This window comes from Equus przewalskii, chromosome 21 (assembly GCF_037783145.1).
Source record: "Equus przewalskii isolate Varuska chromosome 21, EquPr2, whole genome shotgun sequence".
Lineage (NCBI taxonomy): Eukaryota > Metazoa > Chordata > Mammalia > Perissodactyla > Equidae > Equus > Equus przewalskii.
Window position 1 is genome coordinate 49,314,940 of NC_091851.1, and position 27,244 is coordinate 49,342,183.

At 59.2% G+C, this 27,244-nt stretch overlaps 2 protein-coding genes and 1 long non-coding RNA gene across 52 annotated transcripts in view; 2 read left to right on the top strand and 1 right to left on the bottom strand.

The window, feature by feature from the left end:
* Positions 1-551: 551 nt before the first annotated feature.
* Positions 552-11,739, bottom strand: STMN3 (stathmin 3). Its single transcript, XM_070588690.1, has 6 exons — positions 11,608-11,739; positions 11,286-11,385; positions 4,997-5,092; positions 4,577-4,752; positions 3,268-3,459; positions 552-2,437 (listed from the first exon to the last, which is right to left on the bottom strand). Exons 2-6 carry the CDS (start codon positions 11,302-11,304, stop codon positions 2,378-2,380), a joined length of 543 nt encoding a protein of 180 aa, XP_070444791.1. The 5' UTR covers positions 11,305-11,385; positions 11,608-11,739; the 3' UTR covers positions 552-2,377.
* Positions 3,785-5,708, top strand: LOC139078122 (uncharacterized). Its single transcript, XR_011530908.1, has 2 exons — positions 3,785-3,920; positions 5,092-5,708. It is a non-coding gene; the product is annotated as an uncharacterized lncRNA (long non-coding RNA).
* The window catches only part of RTEL1 (regulator of telomere elongation helicase 1), a 44,569-nt gene continuing 28,975 nt past the window's right edge, over positions 11,651-27,244 (top strand). For 49 of the 50 annotated variants that reach the window (XR_011530893.1, XR_011530892.1, XR_011530899.1 and 46 more), the window contains exons 1-10: positions 14,139-14,269; positions 14,968-15,224; positions 16,221-16,422; positions 16,772-16,865; positions 17,521-17,602; positions 17,858-17,918; positions 21,552-21,627; positions 22,325-22,409; positions 25,050-25,115; positions 25,884-26,037. Coding sequence is in view for 40 of the 50 variants with exons in the window: in XM_070588636.1 (XP_070444737.1) it covers positions 15,123-15,224; positions 16,221-16,422; positions 16,772-16,865; positions 17,521-17,602; positions 17,858-17,918; positions 21,552-21,627; positions 22,325-22,409; positions 25,050-25,115; positions 25,884-26,037 (922 nt within the window). In the remaining 10 variants the exon portion in view is untranslated. Of the gene's footprint in view, positions 11,778-12,247; positions 12,367-14,138; positions 14,270-14,967; positions 15,225-16,220; positions 16,423-16,771; positions 16,866-17,520; positions 17,603-17,857; positions 17,919-21,551; positions 21,628-22,324; positions 22,410-25,049; positions 25,116-25,883; positions 26,038-27,244 lie in introns of those variants that run through there. The other variant, XM_070588671.1, reaches the window with a different exon arrangement.

Consider the following 27,244-nt stretch of genomic DNA (forward strand, 5'->3'; position numbering starts at 1 on the left):
CCCGTGAGACAGGCTTGTCCACCAACCTGAGTCAGGACGCCTGCTTCCTTCCACTCCGGGTGCCTGTCTTGGGGCCTGATCTGTGTCTGCAAATAATCAGCTGCCTGATGGGGTCCACAGAGCCATTGGGCACACCCCTGGGAGGCTAGGACCCCCCCACCACCACCACCACCACATCCGAGCAAGACCCCAGCCCTGAGGCTGTGGTGAGCAGGGCAAGCCTCAGACCTCAGACACCATCTTTCCTCCAAGCTGCAGCCTGCGGCCTGGACGGAGCCCAGCCAGCAGGAAGGCTTGGCCCAGGCACAGCCGTAGGCCCACCTCCTCCCTCCTGCCCCACTGCCTCCTGGGTCTCTAGAGAGGAAAGTGGGCTTGTGTGTCATTTACACGCTCATTTCTCAAAATCGCCATGGTCATTAGCACTGTCCATAATTGTGGTGATAAACACGCCGCAGTGCAGTTACAGGTGGCACTCACACACACACAGGCAGGGGCCTCGAAGCCGGTTCCCTCCCCACAGGTGCAGGACACACACGGGGACAGCTCAGCCGTTTCTTAAACACAGTTTTTATCTTTAATCATTCAGTTGGTTTAAGTTTTCACTTTCACTACATGGATGAGATGGGTGCATGTTACACTAGGCTTCCGCTACGAGAGAGCTGCCACCACTAGGGAAGTCCAGCCCTCAGTTCCCTTTCCACTTCCCTTTCTGAGTCCCACAAAGCCACAGTGGGCACCACTGGGTTCCAGTCCTCGCTTGTCGCTCCCTTGGAGGGTGGCTTGGTGGGGACAGGGAGAGGGGTCATGGGTCCCTACTTCCCCTTAGCCCACCACAGAGGACCAGTATCCACCCATGCTCTCTGGCTTGGCCCGGGGAGACCACCAGCAGTACCCCACCCCCCATGGGTTTCTGTAGGATGGAAGCCCGGGATACTGGGGGCTGCAACCACCTGGTTTCTGAGGCACTGGCTCTGGGTCCTGTGAGAACTTGTACTCTATCCCCTCACACTTTCCACCAAGAAGACGGTCAGCAGGGACCCGTGGGGTGGGGCTGCCATGGAGAAGGGGAGGATGCTGCAGTGGCACAAAGACCAGATACCTGCCACATCCAGGCAGGTGTTAGTCCTCAAAGGCTGGTGCTAGGAGATCTGGAGATCCAGGCTGAGGGAGGGAAAGGAACAAAACCCAGGAGGGTCCTGGCAGGAGGGGCCTAGAGCCAGGCCTCCAACCAGCAGGCTGGCCAGAGGGGCTACAGGCCAGGAAGGCCAAGGATGGACCAGGTGGGGAGGTGGCTTAGGAACCCTGCCCCCCCACCATCTGAATCTGCAGGCAGCTGGTCCCCTGCCCCTCCTGCTGTCTGCTCAGGGTTCCCTGAGGGGCACTTGCAGCTGCCACTCACTCACACCTGGCCACACCTGTCTGGAGGTGAGCCTGAAAGCCCCATGGCCAGGAGCATTGTGGGAGCATCTTTCTACCAGAGCAGAGGGCACAGGAAGGACAGGGTCTTCCAAGGATGTGGCAGGGGGTGCAGGGATGGCGGACAGTGGGAAGTGGGTTTTCCCCACACCGTTGCTGGGCCAGAGGCTCCTGGGAGGAGGGCACTTCTGAGTGTGAGGGGCTAGCAGAGGATGTCACACTGCCCACAACCCTCTAGACCATGGCAGCCTACTCATGGGTCCCTGGTGGAGTGGGCAGAGAATGCCCATTCCCCTGAAGACTCGAGCCAGGCCACACCCCACCTAACCCCAACTCCAGCCATGGACAATGACTGCAGGGTGCTCACTGCAGGCCAGGTGGTCTCAGAGGACCCCTGTGCAACCACATTAAAGGATGCTGCAGCCCCACCCACCAATTCTAAAAAGCTCCACTGCACACACAACTCCCAGGGCTGCCCACAATGACATGGTGACTTGGCCCCATGCTGCCCAGAGGTCCTTCTCCATCCAACACTTTCTTCTTCTGCCCACTCCTGTGTGCACAGCCCTCTTCCACAGGAGAACACGCAGGCAGTGTTACCTCAGAGGACAACCCAGCATAAGGACCCACATGCTCCTACCACCGTCACTGGATTTATTGAGGTCATCACATTCGCTAACAGGGCTGCCAAGAGGGGACTCCGCCACTGCCTGATCTGGTGCTGAACTGAGGGACCATGTGCCATGCCCTGCTGGCTCCTCCAGAGAGAGTCTGTGGTCACCGAATGGGCACAAGGACTGGACAACTCAGAGTGCGGAAAGAGAAGCATGAACTGGAGTGCAGGGGGAAAGGGAGGGAGCAGGAACAAAAGTTGCGTCTAGACAAAGTTGAAGAAAACAAAACCAAAACCCGAATGTCTTCTTGTCTCATCTCAGGATCCAGGTGCTTGTGTCCAAAGCCCTTAGCCGGACATCTCCTCTCGCTGCTCCTTGTTCCTGCGCACCTCGGCGGCGTGCAGCTCCTGCGAGGACAGCCGGCGGTGGGCGGTGCCCAGCCCGCCCCTACTCCCCGGGTTCCCGGGGTCTGGGGGCCCTGGTATCCTTTCCTCCCTGGACTGGGACGGCCCCAGGAGCAGGAGATGCCACCAGTGAGGACACCTTAGGGACCAAGACTCAGGAGCAACAGTGAGCAGAGGAGGCCCGTGCACCACGTGACACCATGTGGCCTGAGGGTGCGGGCTGGCCCTCAGTGCGCCTAGGCTTGTACCCAAACCAGAGCGTCGTGACTCAGGGAACTTACCACGTGTGCAGGCTCTCGCCCCGCCCCCACTAACCGGGTCCCACTCTGGGCGGAAGCAGAGGCCACTCCCAGGGGCTCGCCCTGGGCTGGTGCCAAGCAGGACAGGGAGTCATGGAGGACCGGGCTGCGGGAGTGCTGGTGAGGCCGTGCGCAAGAACCAGCCACAGGAAGGGGCTCCCACAGGAGGGACTTCCCCGGCCCCTAACCTAAAGCAGCTCCTCTCCTCTTCTAGCTCATACCTGGGATGCGCTTCCTTCAGAGCACTTCACAAGTAATGACTATCACTTATCACTGCGATTATTGACTGTGTCCCACAAGGACCGGATGTGGGCCTTCGTTCTTGCCCTGCTGGAGGCGCCCAAAAGACTGTGCGAGCCCCTCCTGAGGCCCCCACCGCAGCGCCGGGGCCCCTGGCCCCGCCCCGCTCAGGCCCCGCCCCCGAGCCCCGCCCCCGAGCCCCCCGCCCCGCCCCCGCCCCGCCCATCCCGGGCCCCCGCCCCTCTCCGGGCTCCGCCCCGGCCCCGCCCAGGGCCCCGCCCCGCCCCCGCGCACCTTCTCCCGCAGCCGCTCGCGCAGCGCCGCCAGGTGTGCCTCGCGGATCTCCTTGCTGAGTTCCATCTTGTAGTTGAGCTTCTCCTCCGCCAGGCGGCTGAAGTTGTTGTTCTCCTCCAGCGCCTTATGCAGCACCTCGCGCTCGTGCTCGCGCCGCTCCGCCAGCTGCTTCAGCACCTGCGCCTCCTGCGTCTGCGCAGGCGGCGGGCGGGTGAGCGCGGGGGCGACGGCTGGGGCCGGCCCAGCCCGCTCCCTGCAAGATTTGCCCGGGACTCCTCGGGCGTTAGCACTGCAAGTTCCGCTGGCCCGAAGACCCCCAGCCCCAGGCAAACGGGAAGCAGCTCGCCCTTTCGTTCGTCCTTGGCCCGCAGGCTGCCCCCTCCTCAATGGGCTGAGAGGGCCCACGCGGCAAGGCTGGGTCGCCCCGCTCGGCTGCCGCCCCCAAACCGCTCCAGAGTGGTGAGCTCAGGGAATGTTGGAGGCGCAGGGGAAATTCTAATCTGTGGCCTGTCCCTGAGGCCTCCCCGCCTCTTCCCGCGGAGCACAAAGCAGGTGCTTGATATACTCCAGGTTTAGAGCTCCCTAAGGTGCTGGAGGCCGGCGGAAAGGTCCCCAGGGCCGCTGGGGAAGGGACGAGTTGGAGCCACCCAGTGGTAAGTAGCCGCCCTCAGCCTCCTTTAGAGGCTGCTGGTCCCACTCATGTGCCAGTCACTACTAGTTAACCCTGTGAAGCCTGGGTCCCCAGATCTCAGCGGGATCTGCTCTAAGGGGGATGAGCCACTGCCCCTGCCTAATAGGCTTGGGCATCAGGACTTCACTCCTGACAGCATGTCCTTTTCTCTGTGTGTTTCAGTCTCAGTGGGGATGGTGTGAAGAGAAGGGGTGGAAGGGGGTTGGGGACCACACCCACTTCTCCTAAGGTCCCCCTGAGCTCCCAGCAGGTCCTCACTCAGCCCCCAGCACGTGGGAGACCCTTCCTTCTCACTTCTCTGCCCAGGAGAAGGATGCCAGCCCAGCTTCATGTCCCAGGGCCCCCCTCCTGGAGCCACCTGACGCCCTGCAGGCCACGGCCAAGGGTACCCCCCTCCCACAGTGTCTCGGTCCTGTCTCCCTTCAGCTGGCTGCCACTGGGGATCCTTCCACCTCCCTGTCCTGTTCTGATCTCTCAGGAGGAACCATGAGACCCTCTCCACCCCAGGCCGATGACCAAGCAAGGGCTTGGAGCACCCTGCACCTTGGGGGCCCTGTCCATGGTCAGCGAGGCCTGACTACCTTCATTAGGACCCTGAGCAGGGGGCAGGCTCCTTACCTTTCTCCGCTCCTCAGCTGCCTCCAGCCGCTTCTGCAGCTCCTCCAGAGAGGTGTCCTTCCTCTTGGGGGGAGAGGAGAGCACAGGGCTTTCCGGGGATAGGTCAGAAGGGGACTTGAGGATGACCTCGAAGCTCTGGCCAGAGGCCCTCTTGTCCAGCTGCTTCACCTCCATGTCTGCAGGGCAAGACCAGATGTAGCCTTAAGGAAGAGGCATGTTCCCAGCACACATACAAACCAAGGGCTGAGGGGGTGTGTGTGGCTGCTCATGTGGGCTTCCCAGGCCTGAACCTCCAGAGGCTCCCTCTCCAGAAGCCAGCCAAGCTGGGTGGTCCAGAGAGGCCATGGGAGTGGGGAGCAAGGTAAGGTGAGGGCAGGCACTGGCTGGGCAGGAGTGGGCAGCAGCCCGGGGCACACTCACCCCCATACTGGTAGATGGTGTTGGGGTGCGGCTGTGAGTAGAAGCAGGAGCAGATGAGCGACAGCACTGACAGCTCCTTCATCTTCTCCTTGTAGGCTGTGGGTGTGAGGCCAGCGTGAGCATGTATGACCGCCACCTCCTGACCCCACCTCCCTGGCTGTTCGGGCAGCATGCCTCTGGCCCACCTTTCCTCCCAATGGCTGCCTCCAACATGTCTCTCTGGAGCCTGTTTATCTCACTCCCTTCTGTGTTCCCACATCTCTGACCCTCTACACCTCTTCTGTCCCCCTCCTCCCTCCCAGACGTTGACTCTGCCTTTCCCTGGGCACACCTCCTGGTGGGTCTTCCTGCATTGTTCTCTCTGCTCCTGTCTCTTAGTCCCTGTCTCTTTCTCCCTCCATTTCTCTCTTGGCATGTCTGTCTCTCTCGCTCTCCTAAATTGCTGGCTGGACTTATGTCTCTGTATTTTGTTCCTTTTGTGTGTCTCTCCCTGCCTCTTTCTATGCCTCTCCTCATCCTTCTGTCTTTCTGGCTCTCTGTCACTGTCTCCGCCTGTATCTTTCTATGTCTCTGTGATTCTTTGTCACTGTATATCTTCCCGACTCTCACCTCCCTCTGCCTGTCCAAGAACTTCTTCTTCCCTCCTCCCTCCCCTTTCTCTTACAGGGACACTGGCCTGCTTGAGTAGACAAAATAAACTTACACTCACGACTGGGCTGGCACAGACGTGGAGCTGCTGTGGGCAGCACTTTCTTGGCTTGTACACTTGCATGAAGCCTCAGACCCTCCTGTCTTCACACACACACCCACACCGTTTAACCTGATAGTAGTGTGACCACCCCGATAAAGCCAAGCCCTCACGAGACGCATACTCGCTGCCCATCTAGGGCCAAAGGGAAGGGAGCTGTTCATTCAGCACCACAGCCTGCCCATAGCCTTGCAGAGGGAGTGCCCACAGCCAGCGTCCCCAGTGCCCAACCAGAAAAGAAGGTAAGCCTGGCTGCTGAGGCCCTGAGCCCTGTCAGGGGAAAGGAAGATGCCTGCTTTCACATTGGAAATAACTGAGCTATCTGTGGTCTATCTGTGGTGAGCCAAGCCCCAAAGGAGACCAGTTGGTTCAGTGTCTCACTAGTTCTCAAAAATCCTGTAAGCCCAAATCTGTCACCCCTGCTCAACCGGGATGACACTGGGCCCAGTGGCTTGGGGGACTTGCCCAAAGCTCCTTGAGCACAATCCCAGGTGGTCTTTTATTCCACCACTCCAGCAGGTCCCAGAGACTAGGAGGTCCGGAGACCCATGCAGGTGCCTCCCTGGCTGGAGAAGCTGGAATAGGTCTCCAGAGAATCTAGCTTCCACGAAGGAGAAAGCGTGACAGTTACCTCCAGCATTCTTCCAAGGGTCAGACAAGAATTTGGACAACAAAATTTCTGATCAAATTTCACACAGATCATGTTTTTAAACTGAGTTCACAAGAAACTGGGAAAAGTGTTAGTGTAGAAGTAGACACAGGACAGAAATGATCAGGCCCTTATCTGAGGGAAGAGCTCATGGTGAGCAGAGTCCTCCCACGACCAGTGCAGAGGATGGTGTTATTTGATCTAAACGTCCTGATGACCTAGGCTCTCTGGAGAAAGCTAAAGAGGTTGTAAAAGGAGTACAAAGGAATCCTGGGAGTGGAGAGAGAGCCTTTGGGGCTCGGAGGGGCAGCATCGCAAAGACATGTCTTGGTTATTAGCTTCAGGAGGCTGGGAGGAAGGAACAGGTGGACATGGGCCTCAAAGGGATTTTGGCCTGACTTGTCAATTTTATTTTTTCATGAGCAGAATCTATTCATGTAATACCTGTGTTATGAGCAGTTAGTTTTATAAAGGAGGCAGAGGGGTGCATCCCAGTACATGTGCTGGGGAGTTAGAGGGTATAAGACCACGCAGAGCCACCTCTTCAGGAGCAGCAGGCCAGGAGACATTCAGATAATTGGAGAGGCTGGGGAGGTGGCCAGCCTGTGCTCAGAAGGGAAGGTGGGGAAGGGGATCAAGAGACAGTCTGTACCCAGGGTTGGGGGCATGCCTTAGTCCTGGGTGAGGCCAGGAAGGAGCAGACGGTCTAACTCTGCTAGCACCTGCCACCCTGGCAACAGACACCAGGCCCCATCCTGACATTTCAGGGAGTCCTTCCTCATCACATGTCAAAACCACCAGATGGGTTCACCTTACATGCCAGGAACCTGGGGCCTCACAGCTGCTCAAGCTTCTCTCTGACTTGAGCCTGAAATTTTCCCAGAGAAGAAGCTGCAGATTCGTTACAGAGGAAGAACAAGCTCATGGACAAATGCCAGGGGAGCCCCCTTCCAGGGAACTGTCAGTTCAGCATGGGGGGAGGCTGGCAGCGGTTCAGGGGGCAGGATGGGGAACCTGGGCAGGTGTGAGCAGTGTACTGTCAGGAGAAGGAAGAGAAGGACGAGGGACTAGAGACTGAGGTCAGAGCTGTTGGAGGTCACGGCTCCCAGGGGACGAGTGTCCAGCTGAGAAGTGAGGGGCTGTGTTCAGCGGCTCCACATGGACTCGGCTCAGCAGCTGGTGGTCTGTGCAGATTTCCCAGGTTGGTTTTCCCAGCTGATGGCCCATGAGGAGCGTCCTTCTCAGAAGGAAGCCAAGTGGGAGGGGGCGCCCCCCAGGAGGGGTCTGGGGAGTGAGGCCTGCTCTGTGGTCTGGATGCAGGCTCCAGGGGGCTGGATGGCAGGTAGGGGATTGGCAAATTCAGAGAGAGCGAGCAAGGGGAAGCCCGCATGCACGTGTGTGTGCTGGAGTCCAGGGCCAGACCCAGCCGCCCATAAGGCAGGAGGTTGCGCTTGTGTCTTCAGAGCTGGAGGGGCTTACAGGTCACGTCCCATTGCAGAGGCGAGAGGTCAAGGCCCAGAGCCATCCAGGCCACCTCTCCACAGACAGAGCTCAAGCCAGGAAGCCCCTCCAGGGCCTTGAGGCACACTCTCCCTTTTCTCCCTCTCACCTGGACCCGTCACTTCCTTCCCCATCACCGACTTCAGGGAGTCATTAAAAACACATCTCTGCCAGGAGGTGGATGGCTTTCATCTCCCTCTTTCTCTTCATGTTAAATGTTAAATGCGCAAAAATGCATATTGGCCTTTGGGATACCTTTGTCAGCCTCATTTCTACAGAGGCAAAAAAGAGGCTCAGAGAGGGCAAGTGACCCACCCAAAGTCACACAGCATACCAAGATGGGAACCTGGTCACAAGCCTAGGTCTCTGGCCGCACTTTCCGTTGGGAGCCTCATGGCGGGGGCAGGGGGGAGGTCTGTTCAGAACTGGGTGGCAGAGGGGCTACTGATGCCCACACACCCCTAGAAGGGCCCTGGAGGCTGCTGCTGACTGCTTCCTGACAGGTGAAGCTCGTCACCACGCAGGCTGCCCCTTTCTCACTAGTCAGAGTCACCTCCAACAGTGCCAGGAGCTCTGCATGGCAGGAATCGTTGGCAGAATGTGCCTTTCTCTGGGTGGGAAACTCTGGGAAATGTGGCTACAACAGTCACGCTGCCTGGCATGGACAGGGCACTCACCTCTTGCCACGCACCAGGCCATGCACCTTTCCTGAAATATCTTGCTCGACCCTCAGAACAAGCCTAGGGAGGTGCTGTCACTATCATCGCAACTCAGATGGGGAAACTGAGGCCCTGAGAGGTCAGGTATCATGTGCAAGGCCTCACAGCTGGACGGAGTTGCATAAGGAGCTGAATATGAGCAAGAGTCTACAAAAATGTGTGAAGAGCTGAGTGCCTGGGAGGACGCTGAGAGACGGCCATGCCTTCCCCACCAAGTTCCCAGAGTGTGGCCTGTCAGGAGGTGCTCAAGGGAAAGGAGGCGGGAAAGCTTTTCAGTGCACACAGGGTCGGAGAGCTCAGGTGAACCCTGCAGAGGCTACAAGATCATAACAGACGATGGTCCTTCACCCTGGTCACCAAGACCAAGTGGGCCACCAGTGAGCACAAGGAGACAGGCCACTTCCACATGGAAGGCCGGTGGCTGCTTCAATCAGAGATGTCAGTTAATAGAAAAGCCAGGAGCTGGCCCAGTGGCGCAGTGGTTAAGTGCGCACGTTCTGCTTTGGCGGCCTGGGGTCCGCCAGTTTGGATCCTGGGTGTGGACATGGCACTGCTCATCAAGCCATGCTGTGGCAGGCATCCCACATATAAAGTAGAGGAAGATGGGCATGGATGTTAGCTCAGGGCCAGTCTTCCTCAGCAAAAAGAGGAGGATTGGCAGATGTTAGCTCAGGGCTGATCTCCCTAAAAAAAAAAAAAAAAAAATAGAGAAGCCATAGCTTAAGTTCACTTAAACCCATTTTGGCCTCAATTGCCGGCACTCATGGCCAGGCATGTGTACGTGTTGGCTGCATGCTGTTGAGGGCAGTGCTGATGACAGAACAGGTAAGGCCCAGCCCCATGTGACACTGGCCAGGGGGCAGTTCAGCTGCTGGCACTGTGGCACGTCTGCGACGCCGTGGCCATGCTGAACAAAACTAACCGAATGCACTAATGGTTTGCCTTTTGGCACCACTGGCAGAACCCTTGGACCAAGTGTGGGTCAGCAGTACCCCAAAGTCCGGCCAAGAAGAGATGGCTAGTGTCAGGGGGCACTGAAGCTGGAGGGTCTGGGCCCAGCTCTGACGGCCATCAAAGATGTGGCTTGGTTGTGTCCCTTTACCACCTACTCTCAGTCTGCTTATCTGTCAGATAACAGGAAGGAGGCCTACTGAGTAGGGTTTTTACTAAAGGGGGTGAGAGAAAGGCTGAGAACTGCTCCCCACGAGTGGCTGCCCACCATCCCCGGCACAAGCACAGGAGCTGAGCAAGGACCTGCAGCCCCGCCTAGTGTGGGACTGGGCAGCACTCCGGCCACGGAGAAGACAGAGCCACCCTCATTTGTCAGGGGAGGGTCCTGTTCTGCCCAAAGCTGGTCCCCATATTTCTGAGGATATCAGAGAGAGGACAGCGGGGCGGATGAAGCCCAGATGGGCACACGGGTGGGGGGTGTGGTCAGCGACGCACGTGGTCCCCTCCCAGACTGGTGCAGAAGTCCCCTGGGGCCTGGAACCCGCAGGGCCTGGGGGCGGGGGCGGGGCGGGGCACACGTGGGTGGGCGGAGCTCTGGCGCCTCGCTCCCAGGGCGAAGGGAAGGGTGGCCGGGAGTGTGGTTCGGGCTGGAGGGTGGATGGGGTAGAGATAGGGCACCGCCTGCCCTGCCGTCCCAGGCGCCGCGTGCAAAGGTGAAGCTGGTCCTGGGGCGGCCGGACAGAGCAGAGCGTTCCGAAGGTGAGCGAACCCGCGTCCTCGCGACCAGGGTCGCCCCGCAGCTCCCCCGCGTTCAGTATCTACCCGCGTCGCCCCCCTCGCCCCGAGCCCGCCCCTTCGTCGAGCTCCGCGCCTGACCAGGCCGGGCCAGGAAGGAGGGGGTCACTGCCCTAGAGGACGGTGCGTCTGCAGCCTGGGAGACCGGGCGGCGGGGGAGGGACAGGTAGACCCCCGCCCGATCCTCGGAGGATTTGGAAACGGCAGCAGTCCCTCCCCCACCCCAAACCCCCTGCACAAAAGGTGGTGGCTTTTCCAACCAGAGCGAGTGGCTCCGTGTCGCAGAGGGTAGTCCCCCAGCCCGAAGCGGCGAGAGGAGGGGGCAGCGACGTGAGGTGCGGGCGCGGCTCTCCTCGCTCCCGGCTCGGGTCTCCCTCCCCCGTCCTCCCGCAGGGCTCTTTCCAGCCCGAGGGGCTCTCCATTGGCGCAGGGAGGGCCCGGGTCCCGCCAGCCCTGGGCCGGGGCTCCCGCAAAGGGTCCCACCCGCTTCCCTCCTCCTCCCCAACCCCCGCCCCGAGAAGGCGCGGCGGACCAGGGGCACGGGCCCGCGCCCGGGTCCTCGGAGCCACCCTGCCGCGGTGGCGCTCGGCCTGGCACAGCGGCACCTGGAGGGGCAATGCGCCCCCGCGCCCGACTCCCCCCACTCCCCGAGAGCGCTCCCCCGGCGCAGCCCCTGCCCAGCGGCCCACGCCCGCCCGCCCAGCCGGCGCCGCAATCCCTGCCCTTGGGGCACCGGGTTGCCTCAACCTGGCGGCCCTGAACCTCGGCTCTTGCGGGTTAGGCCCGGCCGCGCCCCGCGCCTTGTAGGGCGCGGGGTCCGAGATGGAAAAGAGAGTCCGCAATCGGTCCCAGCGTCAGGCGAGGGCAGACAATAGCCTCTGCTCAGATAATCCGCCGCCCGGGGAAGCCCGCGGCCCGGGTGCTTACCGGACATGGTGCTGGCCATGGTGCTGGCGGCGGCGGGGGCTGCGGAGGCCGGAGAGGCGCGGGCGGCGGCTGGAGCTGCAGTCGGGGAATGCTGCAGTGCCTGGGAGGGGAGGGAGCGAGGAAGGGCGGGAGGCGGGAGCGGGGTGGAGGGGGGGGGGGGCGAGAGAGAGAGAGAGAGAGAGAGAGAGAAAGGACCTGGCTGTGGCAGGGGCTAGAGCGTCAGAGGGAGAGGGGCGGAGGCACGGAAGGATGGGAAGGAAGAGACCAGCCTGGGACAGAGGGCAGAGGACTGCAACAAGAGGCCAGTCCTCCCACTGCTCACCACATGGACCCGATGCTCCCCCAACTTGGCTTTGTACAGGCTTGGGGGATGGTGGAGACAGTCCCCTTCCCCACGGTGGGCACTGCAGGACAGGCCCCAGTGCCTGGGCCGGGTGGGAGAGCTCTGCACTGAGGCTGCTGGAGGCTGGGAGGTGCCTTCTGTATGCCCAGGTCTGTGCTGAGGGGAAAGCTTGTCGTGGACAGTGGGGGTGGGCGCTAGTCTGGAAGGGCTCCAAGAGGCCTCCTAGAGGATAAGCAGATTCTGAGGCAGAGAAGAGAGTAAATGGGGGTGGTGAGACCTAGAACAAGGACTTTGAAGTGAGATAGAGGCTGGTTCTGACCCCAGCCCTGACATCTACTTGCTGTGTGACTGGGGGCAAGTTTCTGACGTCTCTGGGCCTCCATTTCTTGGGTGTTAAGATGAGACAATGATGCCATTCCCCAGATGAGGAGGAGAGCAGATGCCCACACTTGGTCAGTAGGTAGGCGTCCTGCCTCCTCTCCTCCTATGGGCTCAGGGTTCTGGTTGATACCCTCAACGGTAAAGCCTGGTAGAGATGGGGGTCCCTCTCCTGCAGTGACCATCTCACCTCACTTTGGGGATGGGAAGTCAAACAGATGGAGTGCTGTTCCTGTTTTAGGCGTGGAGCCACTGAGGCCAAGAAGAGTGCTTACTCCACAAGCACTTAAGTCCTAGTGCCAGGAATAAAGCTCTGGGAACCCTCTGGAACCTGCAGAGAGACGAGGTGGGCTCAGGAAGGTGAGTGACAGGGACAACTGAGGATCAGAGTCAGCCTGGAGCAGGCCCAGCAGTGCGTGTATAAACATACCTCCACGTGCACACACAGCAAGCCCATGGCTGGTTAACATATGTCCTGTGGTCTGCATGGTGTCTGGTCTGCTGTGGAGTCCCACAAAGCCTGCCAGAGCAAGTGCTCAACTCAAATTTGTTGACTTGGTTGAGATCCCTTGCTGTGGCCAGCCTCGGTTTCCACCCAGGATGGCCATGGCCATCTCTCAGGGTTGGTTCAGTACAACAGCATTTACGTGTTACAGCTTATAGGAGACTGGGCAGCTTCTGTGCATGATGTGCAACCAGGCAGCACGTGGGTCAGCTCAGGGTCTCGGGTCCTCAGCTCCACTTCTGGCCCAGGAGGTCACTGAGCCTCTGTGTCCTGGCCTTCCCTTTCTTGGGCTTCTGGGGGATGAACACCACTGCTCTCAGCAGATGGGGGTTGTGGAGGTGAAGAGCAGGCCTCCTGGACCTAAGACTTGCTAGCTGCTGGCTTTGGGCCATCTTCTAACCTACCTGCTCTGTGCTTCGTGTCCTTGTTTGTAAAGCGTGGATAATAGAACTTATCTCAGAGGTCGTTAGGAAGACAGACGTATCAGCGCAGGCATGGATGGTACTGAGCCCTGTGCCTGGTGAGCACTGAGCAAGTATGTGGCCCCAGGGTCCTCATCTTCTCCAAGCTCGCTGCTGGGTGTCTAAGACAGACACTACAGTGCCCTCACCGGAACAGGTGGGTGGGGTGGATGCCAGCCTATGCCAGGGGCTTCCCCTGGCATGATCTGACACATATCAGCATAGACACACCTGTGACATACATGTGCCATCAGCAGGACAACATCTGGACATGAGAGAGAGCCCAGGAGAAGCTCTGAAATCAGCATTGCCAGCTGGCTGTGGGCAGTCACTGCAGCATCAGCTTCTTTTATTTATTTATTTATTTATCTTTTTGAAGAAGATGAGCCCTGAGCTAACCGCTGCCAATCCTCCTCTTTTTGCTGAGGAAGCCTGGCCCTGAGCTAACATCGTGCCCATCTCCCTCTACTTTATATGTGGGATGCCTACCACAGCTGGTGTGCCAAGCAGTGCCATGTCTGCACCCGGGATCGGAACCGGTGAACGCCGGGCCGCCGAGAAGCTGAACTGCGAATTTAACCGCTGCGCTAGCGGGCCGGCCCACAGCGTCAGCTTCTTCCTGCTGCCTTGTGGGACGTGCTGGGGTCGCCTAGACAAACATCTCTGACCCCACAGAGCTGTGCGGACCCTGGGGCCCCGCTGTTGACTGCCAGCTGGTGCTAGGTCCTGGGGTTTCAGAGGGCCTGGCCCTCACCAGTGGGGGACATTGACTGGAAAAGCAGCGGGACCCCGGGTACACAAGGAGAGGAGCTGTAAGGCTCTCAGGAGCCGGGTCATAGGCGAGGGGCCGCCATTTGCAGCTTTTAGGGGGCGTGATCTGCTCAGACCGGAGTCTTAAATAGACCTGGGTGTTTCGAGAAACGAGAGGAAGCCAGTCAGGCCTGTGCAGTTGTCCTGGCAGCGGAGATAGCGTGCCCCGGGGAGGAGCAGCGGAACGGGGGCCCTGGTGGGGCGACGTCGAGGGAGGGGGCGGGCGGGCTCCCGGTTTCTGCCCGCAGGCGACGGAGGTGCGGGCCCGGGCTCAGGGTCAGCGGAAGGGCAGGGTGGGGCCCGGAACCCAGTGCTCGGGCAGCGCGCGGACCGGTCGGCCGGGGAACGGCTTCCGCCCGGCGCAAGGCGCGGCGGACCGGAATTGGGGGCGGAAGTGCAGCGCGCTGGGGGACGGCTCCGCGCCTCAGCCCGCGAAGTCCGAACCGCTGACAGCGGGGACGCGGTGGCGGTGCCTCGGCCGACCAGGGTGAGTCGAGGGCCCCGGGCGTGGAGGCCCCCCGCGGGGACCCCGGAACCGACGCACACACCCCTCCCCCGCAGAGCGGCGGCCGCGCTGGGGCCGGTAGTTCCCCCGCACCGGGCGCCGGGCTGCCGGGAGGGGCCGCCGCGCCCGCGTGCGGACCGCCCGCTGGTCCGGTGTCCAGGCGGAGCTGAGGCCGAGAGGGGTCGCGCGGCTGCGGGGGCCGCGCGGCTTCGCATCCCGGGTCCAGCAGGCGCTCCGCTCGCTCGTGGGCCCGGTGGCCCACCTGGGAGGGGTGGGGCTGGCAGGCCGGGGGAGCTGAGGGTTGGGGGCCCCGGGGGCCGCAGGTCCAGGCCACCCAGGCCCGGGAGGGGCTTCTGGGATCTGGCCCGTCCGGCTCTGGCGGGGGTAAATGAGTTATTCTTGCCCGGCGAAGCAGGTGTGGCTGTGCCCGGCTCTGGCTCTCGCGTCTCTCTGAGCCGGGTGGCCTCTCCCAGAGCAGGATGGAGTCGTGTGGGGCGGGAGAACCAGGCAGGGCTGATGCGTTAGGTGCTTCACCTCCCCAGATGCCTTGCGATAGGGTGTCACGGGCTTGCCTTCAGACCTTGGCCACAGAAGCGCTGCCGGAGATGGCTGGTCAAGTGGCCTGGCACTCCAGAAAGGCTGGCCACAGTCTTTTTGTCGTCCCCATCTCTGTGCCCTAGGGGTTCCCCGGGAGAACAGCATTGTGTCCCAGCGCCGCAGGCTGGCATCACTTACCTGGAGTGGCTGAGGTCCCGAGATGTGCAGAGGGTCTGTCTCACAGACCCAGACAGCCTGCATTTCAGCAACCTCTGTGCCCTCCTGAGAACAGGCCATTATGCCCAAGATAACCCTGAACGGTGTGACGGTGGACTTCCCTTTCCAGCCGTACAAATGCCAAGAGGAGTACATGACCAAGGTCTTGGAGTGTCTGCAGAAGGTAGAGCCGCAGAGGGAGGGGTCTGTACCTGGGGGAAGGGTCAGCCTGGGTAGAGCTTCCGAAAAGGCCTGATGTATTTCCACCTTCCTGTTCACTCCAGCCAGGTCCTGTGGGGTGAAATGTTCTCTTCTGGACACGGGACTCAGTCATAAGTAGGGCCAGTGGTCCAGGTAGGGTAGGAGACATGATAAACAAGGAAACAGAAAAGATAATTATGCATGGCGATGAAAGCTATGAAGAAAAGATGTAAGGTGATAGGCTTGGGAGCACCTTGGGGGCCTCTCTGAGGAGGTGGCATCTGAGCTGAGGCCAAGCGAGGAGGAGCAGCCAGCCATTTGAGGATCTGGACGAGGCGTTTCCACATAGAAGGACAGCCCTCGCTTTAGAAAGCCTTTAAACCTCCAGGGTGTGCAGGAAGGTGGAAGGGCTGCAGGTTGCTGTCTGCTGGGTGTCTTAGCGCACCCTCCTGTCCCAGCCCACGGCCCCAGCCCCTGAGGGCTGGGTCTGCATCTGGGCTCCTGGCTGCTGTTGTGGCAGTCGGGAGCCTGGTTCTGTGGCAGCTGGGAGCATAGCTCTGCCTTCCTGCATCCCCAGGCCCCCAGCTCAGGCTCCATCTGAGAGCTATGTAGGCCATCAGGTTCCCCTCAGGTAGTGTAAATGCCTGGATCCAGAATCATAGAACAATATCCTATTTTGGGGCTTGGCACCTAATTAATCATCTTACTATTTATATTAGTCTGCAAAGTAGTGTCCCGTTTTGGGTAATGACCTGCAGACTGTCTGCTAATGAGGACTGAGTTAACCACAGCCTTTGGGTTGAGGGTGAAAACACTGTCCTATGGAATTGCCACTATCACTCAGGGCTCCTGTCACCTCCTGGGGGGGGCGCTGCCCGCAGAGCTGCCCCGAGGCTGCTGGGCCGCCTGTCTCGGTGGGCTGTGTGGCCTGTAGCGCCTCTCCCAGCTTCCCTGTGACCCTGCTCCTGACCCCATTCAGAAAGTGAACGGCGTCTTGGAGAGCCCCACGGGCACGGGGAAGACCCTGTGCCTCCTCTGCACCACGCTGGCCTGGCGGGAGCACCTCCATGACGCCATCTCTGCCCGCAAGATTGCCGCGAGGGCACAAGGGGAGCTCTTCCCAGATCGCGCCTTGTCGTCCTGGGGGAATGCTGCTTCCGATGGCGATGGCGACAACACAGGTGACGCTCCCTTCAGTTCCTTTCAGCCCCTCTCCCTCATCCCTTGTCCCCTAGTCGGTGAGGAAGGGATGGAGCGGGTGGGCAGGGTTCTGAGCACAGCCAAACAGGGAGGGTTGTAGCTGCCATGTCCTTTCCCACCATTCCGGCTATAAACCTAGTGTCGGAGCCTGATGACCGAATTAGGACACTGCAGACACCCACTTAACCCATTCCTGGACGCAAGTATGGGGCGTCCAGTCAATGCTCAGCAGTCCTCAGGGTAGAGTTAGCCGAGTGCCCCGGGTTAACAGCATGCGGGAACGTTATCTCATTGAGCCATGACCTGTTTTGCTTTCTCATGCTTGGGCAGCTTGCTACACAGACATCCCAAAGATCATTTATGCCTCCAGGACCCACTCACAGCTCACACAGGTCATCAGCGAGCTTCGGAACACCTCCTACCGGTGGGTTAGGCGGCATTCACCCCGCCTCAGGGTAATGGGGGATGGCCTCGGCACGGTGGTTGATGGTGGTGTTCTGCCTGGGCCCCACCCTGAGGGCAGGCTGTTCTCTGGGGTGCAGGACAACAGCAAGGGCCAGGCTATCTCTGCTTCCCACGACTTGTAAGAAAGCAACTTTGAGTTTATGTGCTGACCTTGGGTTCACCCCCTGAGTCCCTTGCAGACACTGTGGTGTCAGCTGTGGGTGGGGGTCAGTGCAGCTGCTCACATGATGGGGGAAGGAGGGTCGGCCCCGTGTCGGAGCCCGGCAGAACTGCTGCAGGAGCCTTGGTGTCCCGTCCCGGCCTCCTGCGTGAGGGAGCACAGAGATGTTGGGGTCACTGTGGATGTTCAGCAGTCTCCTCCCATGTATCCCATTTCCCCTGCCTTGTCTCTGCGCTCACCCTGGGCCATGATTCAAAGTGGGCCACACAGCAGAGAAAGTCCCTCCCAAGCCCTGGGCATATTCTGGCCACGGACACTCTGTCTGGCTGCCCATGTGCACACGTGAGCCAAGTTTCCTGGAGCTCCCTGTGTGTCCCTAACAAGTCACGCTACTGGACAACACCATGGGCTACTGTCTGCTGGTTCTCGACCCCACGGCTCTCTCTTCTGCTAGGCCCAGGGTGTGTGTGCTGGGTTCCCGGGAGCAGCTGTGTATCCACCCTGAGGTGAAGAAGCAGGAAAGTAACCACATGCAGGTGGGTTCCTGGGGCACCTACCCCGTCTCTGGTTCTGCTAGGTGGGTGCTGCCTTGGCGTTGAGAGCCCCTGCTGTGCCACTAGAGGATGGCACATGAAGAGCTGGTGGAGGTGGAGCTGGGCCTCCACCAGAGGGTGGCTGGCGGTGGGCAAGGGCCAGAGTGGGGCTTGGCCTTCACACGCTGGGCAGCAGGGCTGGTGGTGTGCCCTTACTTGGCCATCGTGCTAACTGGGACCACCTCCTTTCTCTTCTAGATCCACTTGTGCCGCAAGAAGGTGGCGAGTCGCTCCTGTCATTTCTACAACAATGTAGAAGGTAAGATAGGGTTCATGGAAGCTGCGCCTGTCCGTCAGCAGGCAGCAAACTGGGAGTGGAGCCTCTGTGGCCTCTTAGGGCTGAGCTTGGTGGCCTCACAGCCTGGTGGCTCTTGCCCCCTGGGGCTCCAGTGCAGCCGCATCCTGCTCAGCTGGGTGAGGGAAGTACCTGGGCACTGTCTCTGACCAGGGACCTGCAGGGGATTGCGTGCAGAAGAGCTCGCACTGCAGGCCTAGGGAAGGCTTCCGTCTCAGAAACGCCTGCTGGCAAGGCTGGTCTCGCTTGGGACGGGCACTTGGATTTCAGGAGGGTCCCCACCATCCCTGATTGGATAGGAGAGGCTCCTAGGTCCAAGCTGTTTGTGCAGACACCATGGATTGTATTGAGCACCTGCATCCTTCTGGGAGTCTGGAATGTTGGTGCCTGCCAGGCAGGGGTGCCTGCGTGACCAGCCCCCCCAGTAAAAACCTTGCACACTTGGTCTCTGGCAAGCTTCCTGGTAGACAGCATTTCACATATTGTCACAGCTCATCCTGGGGGAGTCAGCTTGGGAAGGGGGTTCTGGAAGCTTGCTCTGGACCCCCAGACTCCTCAGGTGTCTTCCTTTTCCGGATTTTGCATTGTCCTTTCGCTGCCATGTGTCACAGCTTGGGTGTGGCTCTCTCGGAGTCCTGGGAGTCCTAGTGACACCTCTAGCCTTTGGTGCTGTGAGAACAGCCTCATCCAGAGACAGGGAGAGTGATGAACACGTGGTTTGTGACAATGGCCAGCCGAGTGCTGCTCGACGTGTGTGACTGCAGGCGCCCGTTGCCCTGTGGCCAGGACTCCTTGTCTCTTGTTGCTTCCTTTTCTGGGGTCCAGAGTGGAGGAGCTTGCCTCCACATCTCTGCCTTTGCAGTGCGTGGCTGCACCTCGTGTCTGTCAAGGACTTCTGGAGGCAGAGGTGATGGCAGAGAGGCTTCTCTGAGGTGTGGCCTCTACAGTTTCCTGTTTGCATTCAGGACTCTGTGGCTGGGGTGGGGGGTTGCACTTCTGTTGGGTCACGGTTCCCTCTGTTTCCTGCCTTAGGCTTGGGACACAGACCCTGAAGCAGCAGTGACATGGGCCCAGAGCACTCATAGGCGTTGGTGGTCTGTAGGCTGTTGTTTGCTCTGGGGTTTGGAGTACCCAGTGTGCCAACCTGTGCTGGGCAGAGGAGGGTCAGGACAGCACTGTGCTCCAGAGGCCTAAGCTGGGGTCCCTCACCGGCCAGCACAAGGCGTCCCTGTGCCCTGCCCTTGGAGAGATGGGAGGAGAATGTGCCTGATGTGGCATGGGCTCAGGCCCTCCAAGGGCATGACTGGCTGCGAGTCGAGGCTGCGTGGGGGCCGCTCCCTTGCACAGCTTGGCCTCTGCAGTGAGGACCCAGGCTCCTGGAGCTCACTGTTCTCTGCCTTCTCATTTGCTGCATTTTTTGGTCTGGTGGCACCGAGGACCCTCGGGACAGCAGTGAAGGTACATGGGAAGCATTGAGCATCGGCCTGGCCCCCAGTGACCCCAGATGAGGGCAGCTACCAGTCTCTCTGGCCTGTGTCAGCTGGTCCTAGCCCCAGGCAGGGGACAGCTGACTGCCTTGCTTTGTTTCCTCTGCCTGCATCACACCTGTAGGTGTCAGGGTCTCTGATGGCCCTTGTCCGCCCCTCTGCTCACAGCCGTCCCACCTCAGACCTGTCTTCGCACAGGCACTGGCGTCGTCCTCATGATGCTCAGTGGAGTGGTCCCCTCTCTGCCCCACCAGGCTGCCTCCCTCATCTACATCCCTGGCAAAGGTAGTGGGTTCAGGTGCCCTGTTCACCATGGGCCAGCGACTTTGAGCAGCACTGGGTGGGACCTGCTCCAGCCACCTTTCCACAGCTGCTTGTGGGTCAGCTCGCCGGCTCTGCTGGTCCAGCCCACATCTGCTGGGTCCCTTGCCTGCACTGCCCTTGCCTCTGCCGGAGGGTCCCTGAGCAGGCAGGGGCCAGGAGGCCAGGGAACGGGGTGGGAGCTGAGGGGAGCTTTCCATCCACAGTGGAGGTGCTGCTGGAGCTGGTGCATGTTGGCTCCCTGAGCCGCAGACCCCATCCCCACGGTCCTAGGTCCTGTGAGGCAGAGCAGGGCGGCTGTCCCAGCTGGCCTGCTGGCTCTGGCCTCCATTTGTCTCCTCAGTCACAACCCACCTACTCTGTTCTCAGTCTCACTGTGTGTAGGGGGAGGTCTGCTCACCATAAACCTGCACTCCTTGCTCTGTCTCAGCCTCCCCTGTCCCCCACCCCTGCAGGATGTGAGGGGGCATCTTCAGCAGCTGCCCAGCCCTCGGAGGAAGGAGAAAAGTGGGCAGAGACCCCAGAAGGGGTCTGAGAGGAGGGGGAGGGCTGTGTGTGGGAGTAAGGAGAGAAATGTAGAGCTGGAACCCTGCATAACCTCTGTCCTGGGGGGCAAGCAAAGGGCCCTGCTGCCCCCCTGCGGTGTCTCCACACTGAATCAGCCCTGGGAGACCTGTTCTGCCCCTTCTACCTGACTGCTCCCTCCTCACTGCCCCCCATCCTCATTGCCCCTCCTCCTTGCTGCCCCTTGAAGGAAGGTTCCTGAGCTCTCCAGCTGGCCTGCTGCCGAGCTTGGGATTGGCTGGTCTGTTGCTATGGTGACACTGAGTGTTGACTCTTCCTCCTCCCCTTGCCTGCTGTCTCTGGGGCATCTTGGGGGTGGGTCGCCACTGAGCCCGTGTGTTCCGGCCTCTGTAGTTAGAGGCTGGTCCTGGTGCCTGCCACAGTGGGGCCGGGAGCCAGGGCTTCACATGTGAATGTCCTGAAACTTCTTAGGGTGCTTGTTAGAGGGGACCCCTGGTCCTGCCCACCAGGACGTGGGCCCTGCAGTCGCTGGGGTAAAGCAGCTCCCCAGTGGATTCCTGTGGGCCAAGTTGGGGGGCCTGTACTCCTCCTTTGTGCCCTGGGCCACGCAGCCATTGCACCCTAATGAAAGGGCTCTGGGGCTGTTGGGCCTGGGGTGGGCTCTGCCTCGGTACCCCCTGCCCCTCCTGTCTGCCCAGCCTCAGATCTGTGCTCCATGCACTGTTACCGGCAGGCAGTGACAGCCCAATATTCCTGCTTCCGGCTCTGCGGAGCCCAGCTTGCCTTTAGAGGGAGACTCTGGGCCTGTTCTCACAGGTGGGAAAGGGAAGCAAGAGGAAGAAACTTGCTGCCAGTGAAGCCTAATTACAGGACAGATGCCTGCAGGGTTTGTGGGAGACACTGCGTGTTCTCAAGAGTGTCTGGGGTGGCAGTGACAGGCTGAGGGGCTGCCCGCCATCCCCAGGGGTCCCATCTCCTATTGATGCTCAGCCTCAGGCCAGCAGCCACCTTCTGGGGTGCAGAGCAGAGCTCCCTCAGGATCACTTCAGGTTCGGGGCCCTCCCTGGGGGACCCTGAGACCCACAGGGCAGGGATTCTCTCTGGTGAGTCTCGAGGTGGCTGGGTACCTCAGTCCTGCCTAAGTGAAGGTCCTGGGGTGGTGGCTGCCCACTGTGTAGGAGCCATTCTGTCATGCGTCTCACCCTGGGGTCTGGGGCACTCAGTGGATCTGAGGGCATGTATTCACTCCTGCTCGTATCCACAGAGAAGAGCCTGGAGCAGGAGTTGGCTGCCCCCATCCTGGACATCGAGGACCTGGTCAAGAGTGGGAACCGGCACAAGTAAGAGCCGTTGGTGGGGCCTCGGCCAGCTGCGTTTTCCCCGGCCCAGCTCTCCCATCGCATGCACAGGCACATGCGTTTCTTTTCTTTTCTTTTTTTTCTTTTTTAATCATGAAACTGACAGTTGTTCAGTATGAAGAAATGTCAGCACTTCTGAGGACTGTCAAATAGGAAGTGAGGACCCCACTCCCTTACCACCATGGGTTGTGGACCAATTTGGTTTTCAGCACCCAGGGGGCATGTCCTCTTCCTTCTCCCTGAACACACACTCTCCTCAAGCTGGCATCCCAGCTCTGAGCCTGCTGGGACCTCTTAGAGCTTCAGGGCTTTTGGAGTTGCGATAAGATAGGGCATGTGTTTTGTTTCAGATTACTTAATTGATCTACTCTGGAAGAGGGTTGGGGTTTTTTGTCTCACATGATGGAAACTGCATGGAGTGAATGGCACTGCAGCCAGCTCTCCTGTTGTCCTGCTCCGCTTCTGTCCGAGCCGCCTGTAGCACCAGGGCTCCTCCCTCTGCGTGCCCATCAGAGGACGCAGCATCCAGCCCAGCTTCAGGGCTGTGGCCCAGTGTCACTGCTGCCCGTCCTGACCACCTGCTCCCGCCTCAGCCTGTGGGAGCCCCTCTGAGGGCCTAGAATGCCCCCCCAGGCCTGCATGTGGTGCTCACAGTGCCTTCTTCCTCTCCTGCTCCCAGGCTCTGCCCGTACTACCTTTCCCGGAACCTGAAGCAGCAGGCTGACATCATCTTCATGCCGTACAACTACTTGTTGGATGCCAAGGTGAGGTCTCAGCCTGTGTAGCTGGTGATTCCTGATGTCAAAAGAATGTCCCTGGGTTCATGAAGGGCCGTCAGAAACTTTGCTGGTTCAGGTCCTGGGATCAGACCCTCGCTCGGAGCAGCAGGCATACGTGGGACGACCTGGCCTCCCTCACTGGTCAGGGCAGTTGTAAGCAGCCCAGGGCCATGGATCGATCATTCTGAACTCTCTGGGAGCAAGCGGACTGGCAGGAGTGAAGAGACCCCAAGGCTGCAGCCAGGGCCAGTCCCTGACCTTGTCCTGGCAGCTCAGCTTCTCTCTTTGCAGTTGGGCACCATAAGGTAGCCAGGGAGTATTCTCCTCTTGTGCTCATCCCTTGGAACGCGTGTGCATGCACGTCTGTGTGCCCCTCCTGTTTTAACGTAGGGGGCATCATGTTCCATGTGCTCAGTGACTTGTACTTCACATAAGGACAGCACTGGATGTCTTCCTGTCCGGCCTGTGTTGATCCGTTTGTTCCTGTGGCAGATGTTCACTGAGATCCTGCCATGCTGGGCGCAAGTCTGGGCACTGGGATGCAGAGGTGAGGGAGACCAGCGCCACCATGTGGAGCTTTGCGTCTAGTGGCTGGGTAGACAGCGGGAGAGTAAGCGCACGAGTTGGTGGTGTGTAAGGACCCTAAGGGGAACTGAGCATGCAGGGTGGAGACGGGGCTGCACCAACAGGGAGGCCTCTAAGGAGCAGCCGCTGCCTGGGCAAGCAGTGGGCACAAGTGTGCCAGGGCGTTGAACTCTGGCCTGTTGCCTGGAGCAAGTGGCTGGAGCAGAGCGGAAGGTGAGGTGCATGGGAGGGTGAGGGCAGGTCCTGAGAGGTGGCCCAGACTTGGGCACAGAGAGCCAGTGGGGTTTGCTGAGGAGTTGTATGTGATTCTTACAAATGAGTGCTTTCAAGCTGGCCGCCTGGGCCTGGGCCCCACCCTGGGATAGTCATATCACAACTGATAAACTGATTTTAAAACTTACATGGAAATGCAAAAGATCTAAGAGAGCAAGACGATCTTGACAAAGAAGGTCCAAGTTGGAGGGCTCGCAGTTCTGACTTCAGGACTTACTGCAGGGTGCAGAAATGAAGATAGGGCAGTGCCAGCCAGTGTTGCGGAGTAGTGAGTACAGAACAGACCTGCACCTGTGGCAGTTGGTGCTCAACAAGCTTGTCTAGGTGTTTCAGTGGGGAAAGGAGAGGTTTGGGTTCCTTTTCCAAAATATGCAGCTAGAACAGCTGGATGCCTATTCGGAAAAGAATGAATCTTAGCCAGTCCTTCACACAGTTAACCTGCGAGTAACAGCTGGAACCCTGAGACTCCCCGGAGAAAGCATGTGTCACTGCAGTTGCAAGGGCCATGGCTTCTTAGCTCAGATACACGAGACACTAGCCATAAAGACAAAAATCGATAAGTTGGTCTCTTGGAAAGAGTTAGGCAAATTAAGAAAATTTAAAGGCCAGTCACAGAAAGGAAAGAGGGCTCCTGGTATAGTTGTCCTTCAGAGGGCTGGGCCCAGAGGACTGCACCTCTCTTGTAACTCAACAGACAACCTAGCCGACCCTTGGCAACAGTCCGAACAGGCACAGCACCAAAGAGACAGACAGGTGCCCAAGGCAGCGAGCTTGTGGAAAGCATCCAGCATCACTGGTCCTGAGGAAAGCAGACAAGAGCCACAAGAGGGGACCCTGCATTCCCATCAAAATGGCTAAAATTAAGTAGACGTAGAAGAACCACTGAGGACATGGAGCATGGAGGTCTCGGCCGTTGTTGGTGGGCATGTGCCATGGCGCCCTGCTCTGGAGATGCCCCAGAGCCTTGCACAGCAAGTGCCTGGGGCTTCACTAACAGTTGCCTGAGCTGGGGATAGCCCCTGTCCATCAGCAGGTGGATGTCCCTAAGTCAGAGCCTACAGATGATCAAAAGGGTGACCTGCCACTACGTGCAGCAACATGCGTGGGTCTCAGAACACACCAACCCAGAGGGGACACAGGAGGCCCTGCTGCCTGACTCCATTTCCAGGACAGCCTAGAAAAGGCAAATCCGATCTCTGCTCTCAAAAAGCAGCACAGAGCTCCTGTGGGTGGGGAGGGGAAGTCTTGTCTCCTGCTCTGGCTGGTGGCTGTGCAGCGCTCACATTTGTCAGCACTCATCTGCACACTTATAATGGGCACTTTATGGAAGTTGAACTTCAAATTAAGTTGATGAAAAGAAATACCGAGGCCAGATCCCACCCCAGCTCACTCCCATTGCACTGTCCCCAGGGGTGTACCAGGTGGAGGGCTGGTGTGGCCTTCCCCCTCCACTCTGGCTGTGCAGCGTGGGGCTGCCTGTCTGCTCCCTTGTCGCCAGGACAGATGCCTCAGGTCCACCTCCTCGGGGGGCGGGCAGTGCCTGGTGGCCGTGGCCAGCTGCCCCCCCAGCACAGGTGTGAGAGGCCCTTTCCCCATGCCTCCCAGCAGTGTGGTAACCAGCACTCAGGAGGCTTGTACCTCCCTGAGCCTTCCCCTGCCTGCCACTTGCCTTGGTCTCTCCCTTCCCTGCCTGGCCTCTGCAGGCCCCTAAGGGGCAGTGGCTGCCCTGCTCGGCTCCAGTTCAGCCTCCTTCTCCTCTTGCTCCAGAGTCGCCGGGCACACAGCATCGACCTGAAAGGAACCGTTGTCATCTTTGATGAAGCTCACAACGTGGTGAGTGTCCAGACGGCCTTCTCGATACCCACTGCCTCCTGCCCACTTTCCTGTGGAGAATGGTGCAGACCTGTCCAAACCCCGGCCTCCCTGGCTGTTGGGACCAAGTGGACCTGGGCAAGGTGCGCTGGCCGGCTGTGTCAGCCTTTTCCGTGAAACACCCCCACAGGCCCCTCCTGCCGTCAGCTTATTCAATCTCTTCCCTTCTGTCCCATGGTGGCCAGCTGGCCTGACACTTGCCCTCTGGTGGCCACACTTAGGCTCAAAGGGGCCACCGCCCAGCCCCTCCATGTCACCTGTACCCCTCTCCGCCCATTCCTGTGGCCTCTGTTCAGGGCCCTATGTTTCCAGGAGTGGCCAGCCTTGACCAGGACATGAAGAAAGGCTCCTCGGGGCAGCTGTGTTCATGCTCCGGAGCCTAGGGGAGGCTCCATGAGACTCTCGCATCCTGGGATGGCAGTGGCCACCTCAGCCCCAAGCAGTTGTTGCCATGGGGGATGGTGGGCCCGGTGGGTCAGATACGACTTTTGAGAGAAGCCGGAAATTTGGTTTTACTGGGAAATTTTCCAATTGTGAAATGTTGGCAGCTCAAGTAGAATTGTTTCCAGACAGTAGTGTGGCCAGATAGTCATCTCTGGACCAGTTTGTGAGCCCGTCTTAGAGACCATGGGGTGGGGCTGCCTTCTGCACCCTGCCGCATCGCTGCTTCCCAGAGTCCCCGAGTCCCTGTGCCTGCTCCACTGTAACACAGCATGCTTGGGCTTTCAGGAGAAAATGTGTGAGGAATCGGCGTCCTTTGACCTGACCCCCCACGACGTGGCCTCTGGACTGGACGTCATAGACCAGGTTTTGGAGGAGCAGACCAAGGTGGCGCAGCAGGGTGACCTGCTCCTAGAGTTCAGTGCAGACTCCAGCAGCTCAGGTGGGCTGATGGGATGGGCTGTGGAGTGGCCTCGTGTCCTGGAGGCCAGAGTCTGCCCAGGGACTTCTTTCAAGTTGACCTTTGGGGAGAACATCAGCTTCTTTAAGAGGCTTCTCAGGGCCTCAGGCCATTCCATCCTGTCCCAGCTGGTGTGGACTTCCCCGCTCCTGTGTGAAAGTGAAAACCAAGTGTTTTAACGATGAGGACATTTCCTAACGAGCTGTGAGCATTGTCTGCACTACCTTCCTCTCCTCATAGCTTGCTCTCCGGGGTTTGCCTCACACAGCGGTAGTCACAGTGCACACAGGCATTGTTGGTGGACCCGCTTGCTTTGTCCATGCATTCCACCCGGCCTCTGAGTGGCTGATGAGGGATCCGAATTGGCTCACGCAGACTGCTTTGCAGTAGATGTCCCCACTCTGTGGTTGCTGTGGGGTTTAGCATTTATACCCTGGACTGTGCCCATCGTCAGATGTTCTCCTGTGGGGTTTAGCATTTATACCCTGGACTGTGCCCATCGTCAGATGTTCTCCTGTGGGGTTTAGCATTTATACCCTGGACTGTGCACATCGTCAGATGTTCTCCTGTGGGGTTTAGCATTTATACCCTGGACTGTGCACATCGTCAGATGTCCTCCTGTGTCTTTCTCTCAGATGTGGGACATGGGGTGTGGGCGAGAACAGCCTCAGCTTCCTCGTTCCCTTTACAGTCATGCCCATGAACAGACCCCGAAGGAAACAGTCCCCTGGCGGGTGGGCTCCCTCTTTGTCCTTCTCAGCAGGCAACTCCTTCTGCCCTCTGGGCGTGGGTCTCTGGCCTCCTCTGATGCACTCGTGCACCTGCGTTGGTGCAGGGAGGGGTTGTAAATACATTTGTTTAGCACAGAGGTTCTGCAACGTTTTGGCTCCAGGACCTTTTACATCCTTAAAACTTTATATTCTTAAAACTCACTGAATTTGGTTTATGTGAGTTTATCAATAATCACTGTATTAGAAATGAAAACTGAAAAATTTTTAAAAATTCGTTTGCTTATTCATCTAAACAACAGACCATGACACGTTGTATTCGCTTCCTAGGGCTGCCGAAACAAAGTAGCACAAACTGGGAGGAGTAAAACAGCAGAAATCTGTCCTCTCAGTTCTGGGGGCCAGAAGTCTGAAATCCAGATGTTGGCAGGGTTGGCTCCTTCTGGAGGCTCCATGGGCAT

Excerpts from the sequence above, each read along its gene's own strand:
- STMN3 (XM_070588690.1), bottom strand. Across the intron at positions 4,753-4,996 it reads CACCATCTACCAGTATGGGG|ACATGGAGGTGAAGCAGCTG; the intron begins GTGAGTGTGCCC and ends CTTGCCCTGCAG. Across the intron at positions 2,438-3,267 it reads GCGAGCGGCTGCGGGAGAAG|GAGCTGCACGCCGCCGAGGT; the intron begins GTGCGCGGGGGC and ends CTGTCCTCGCAG.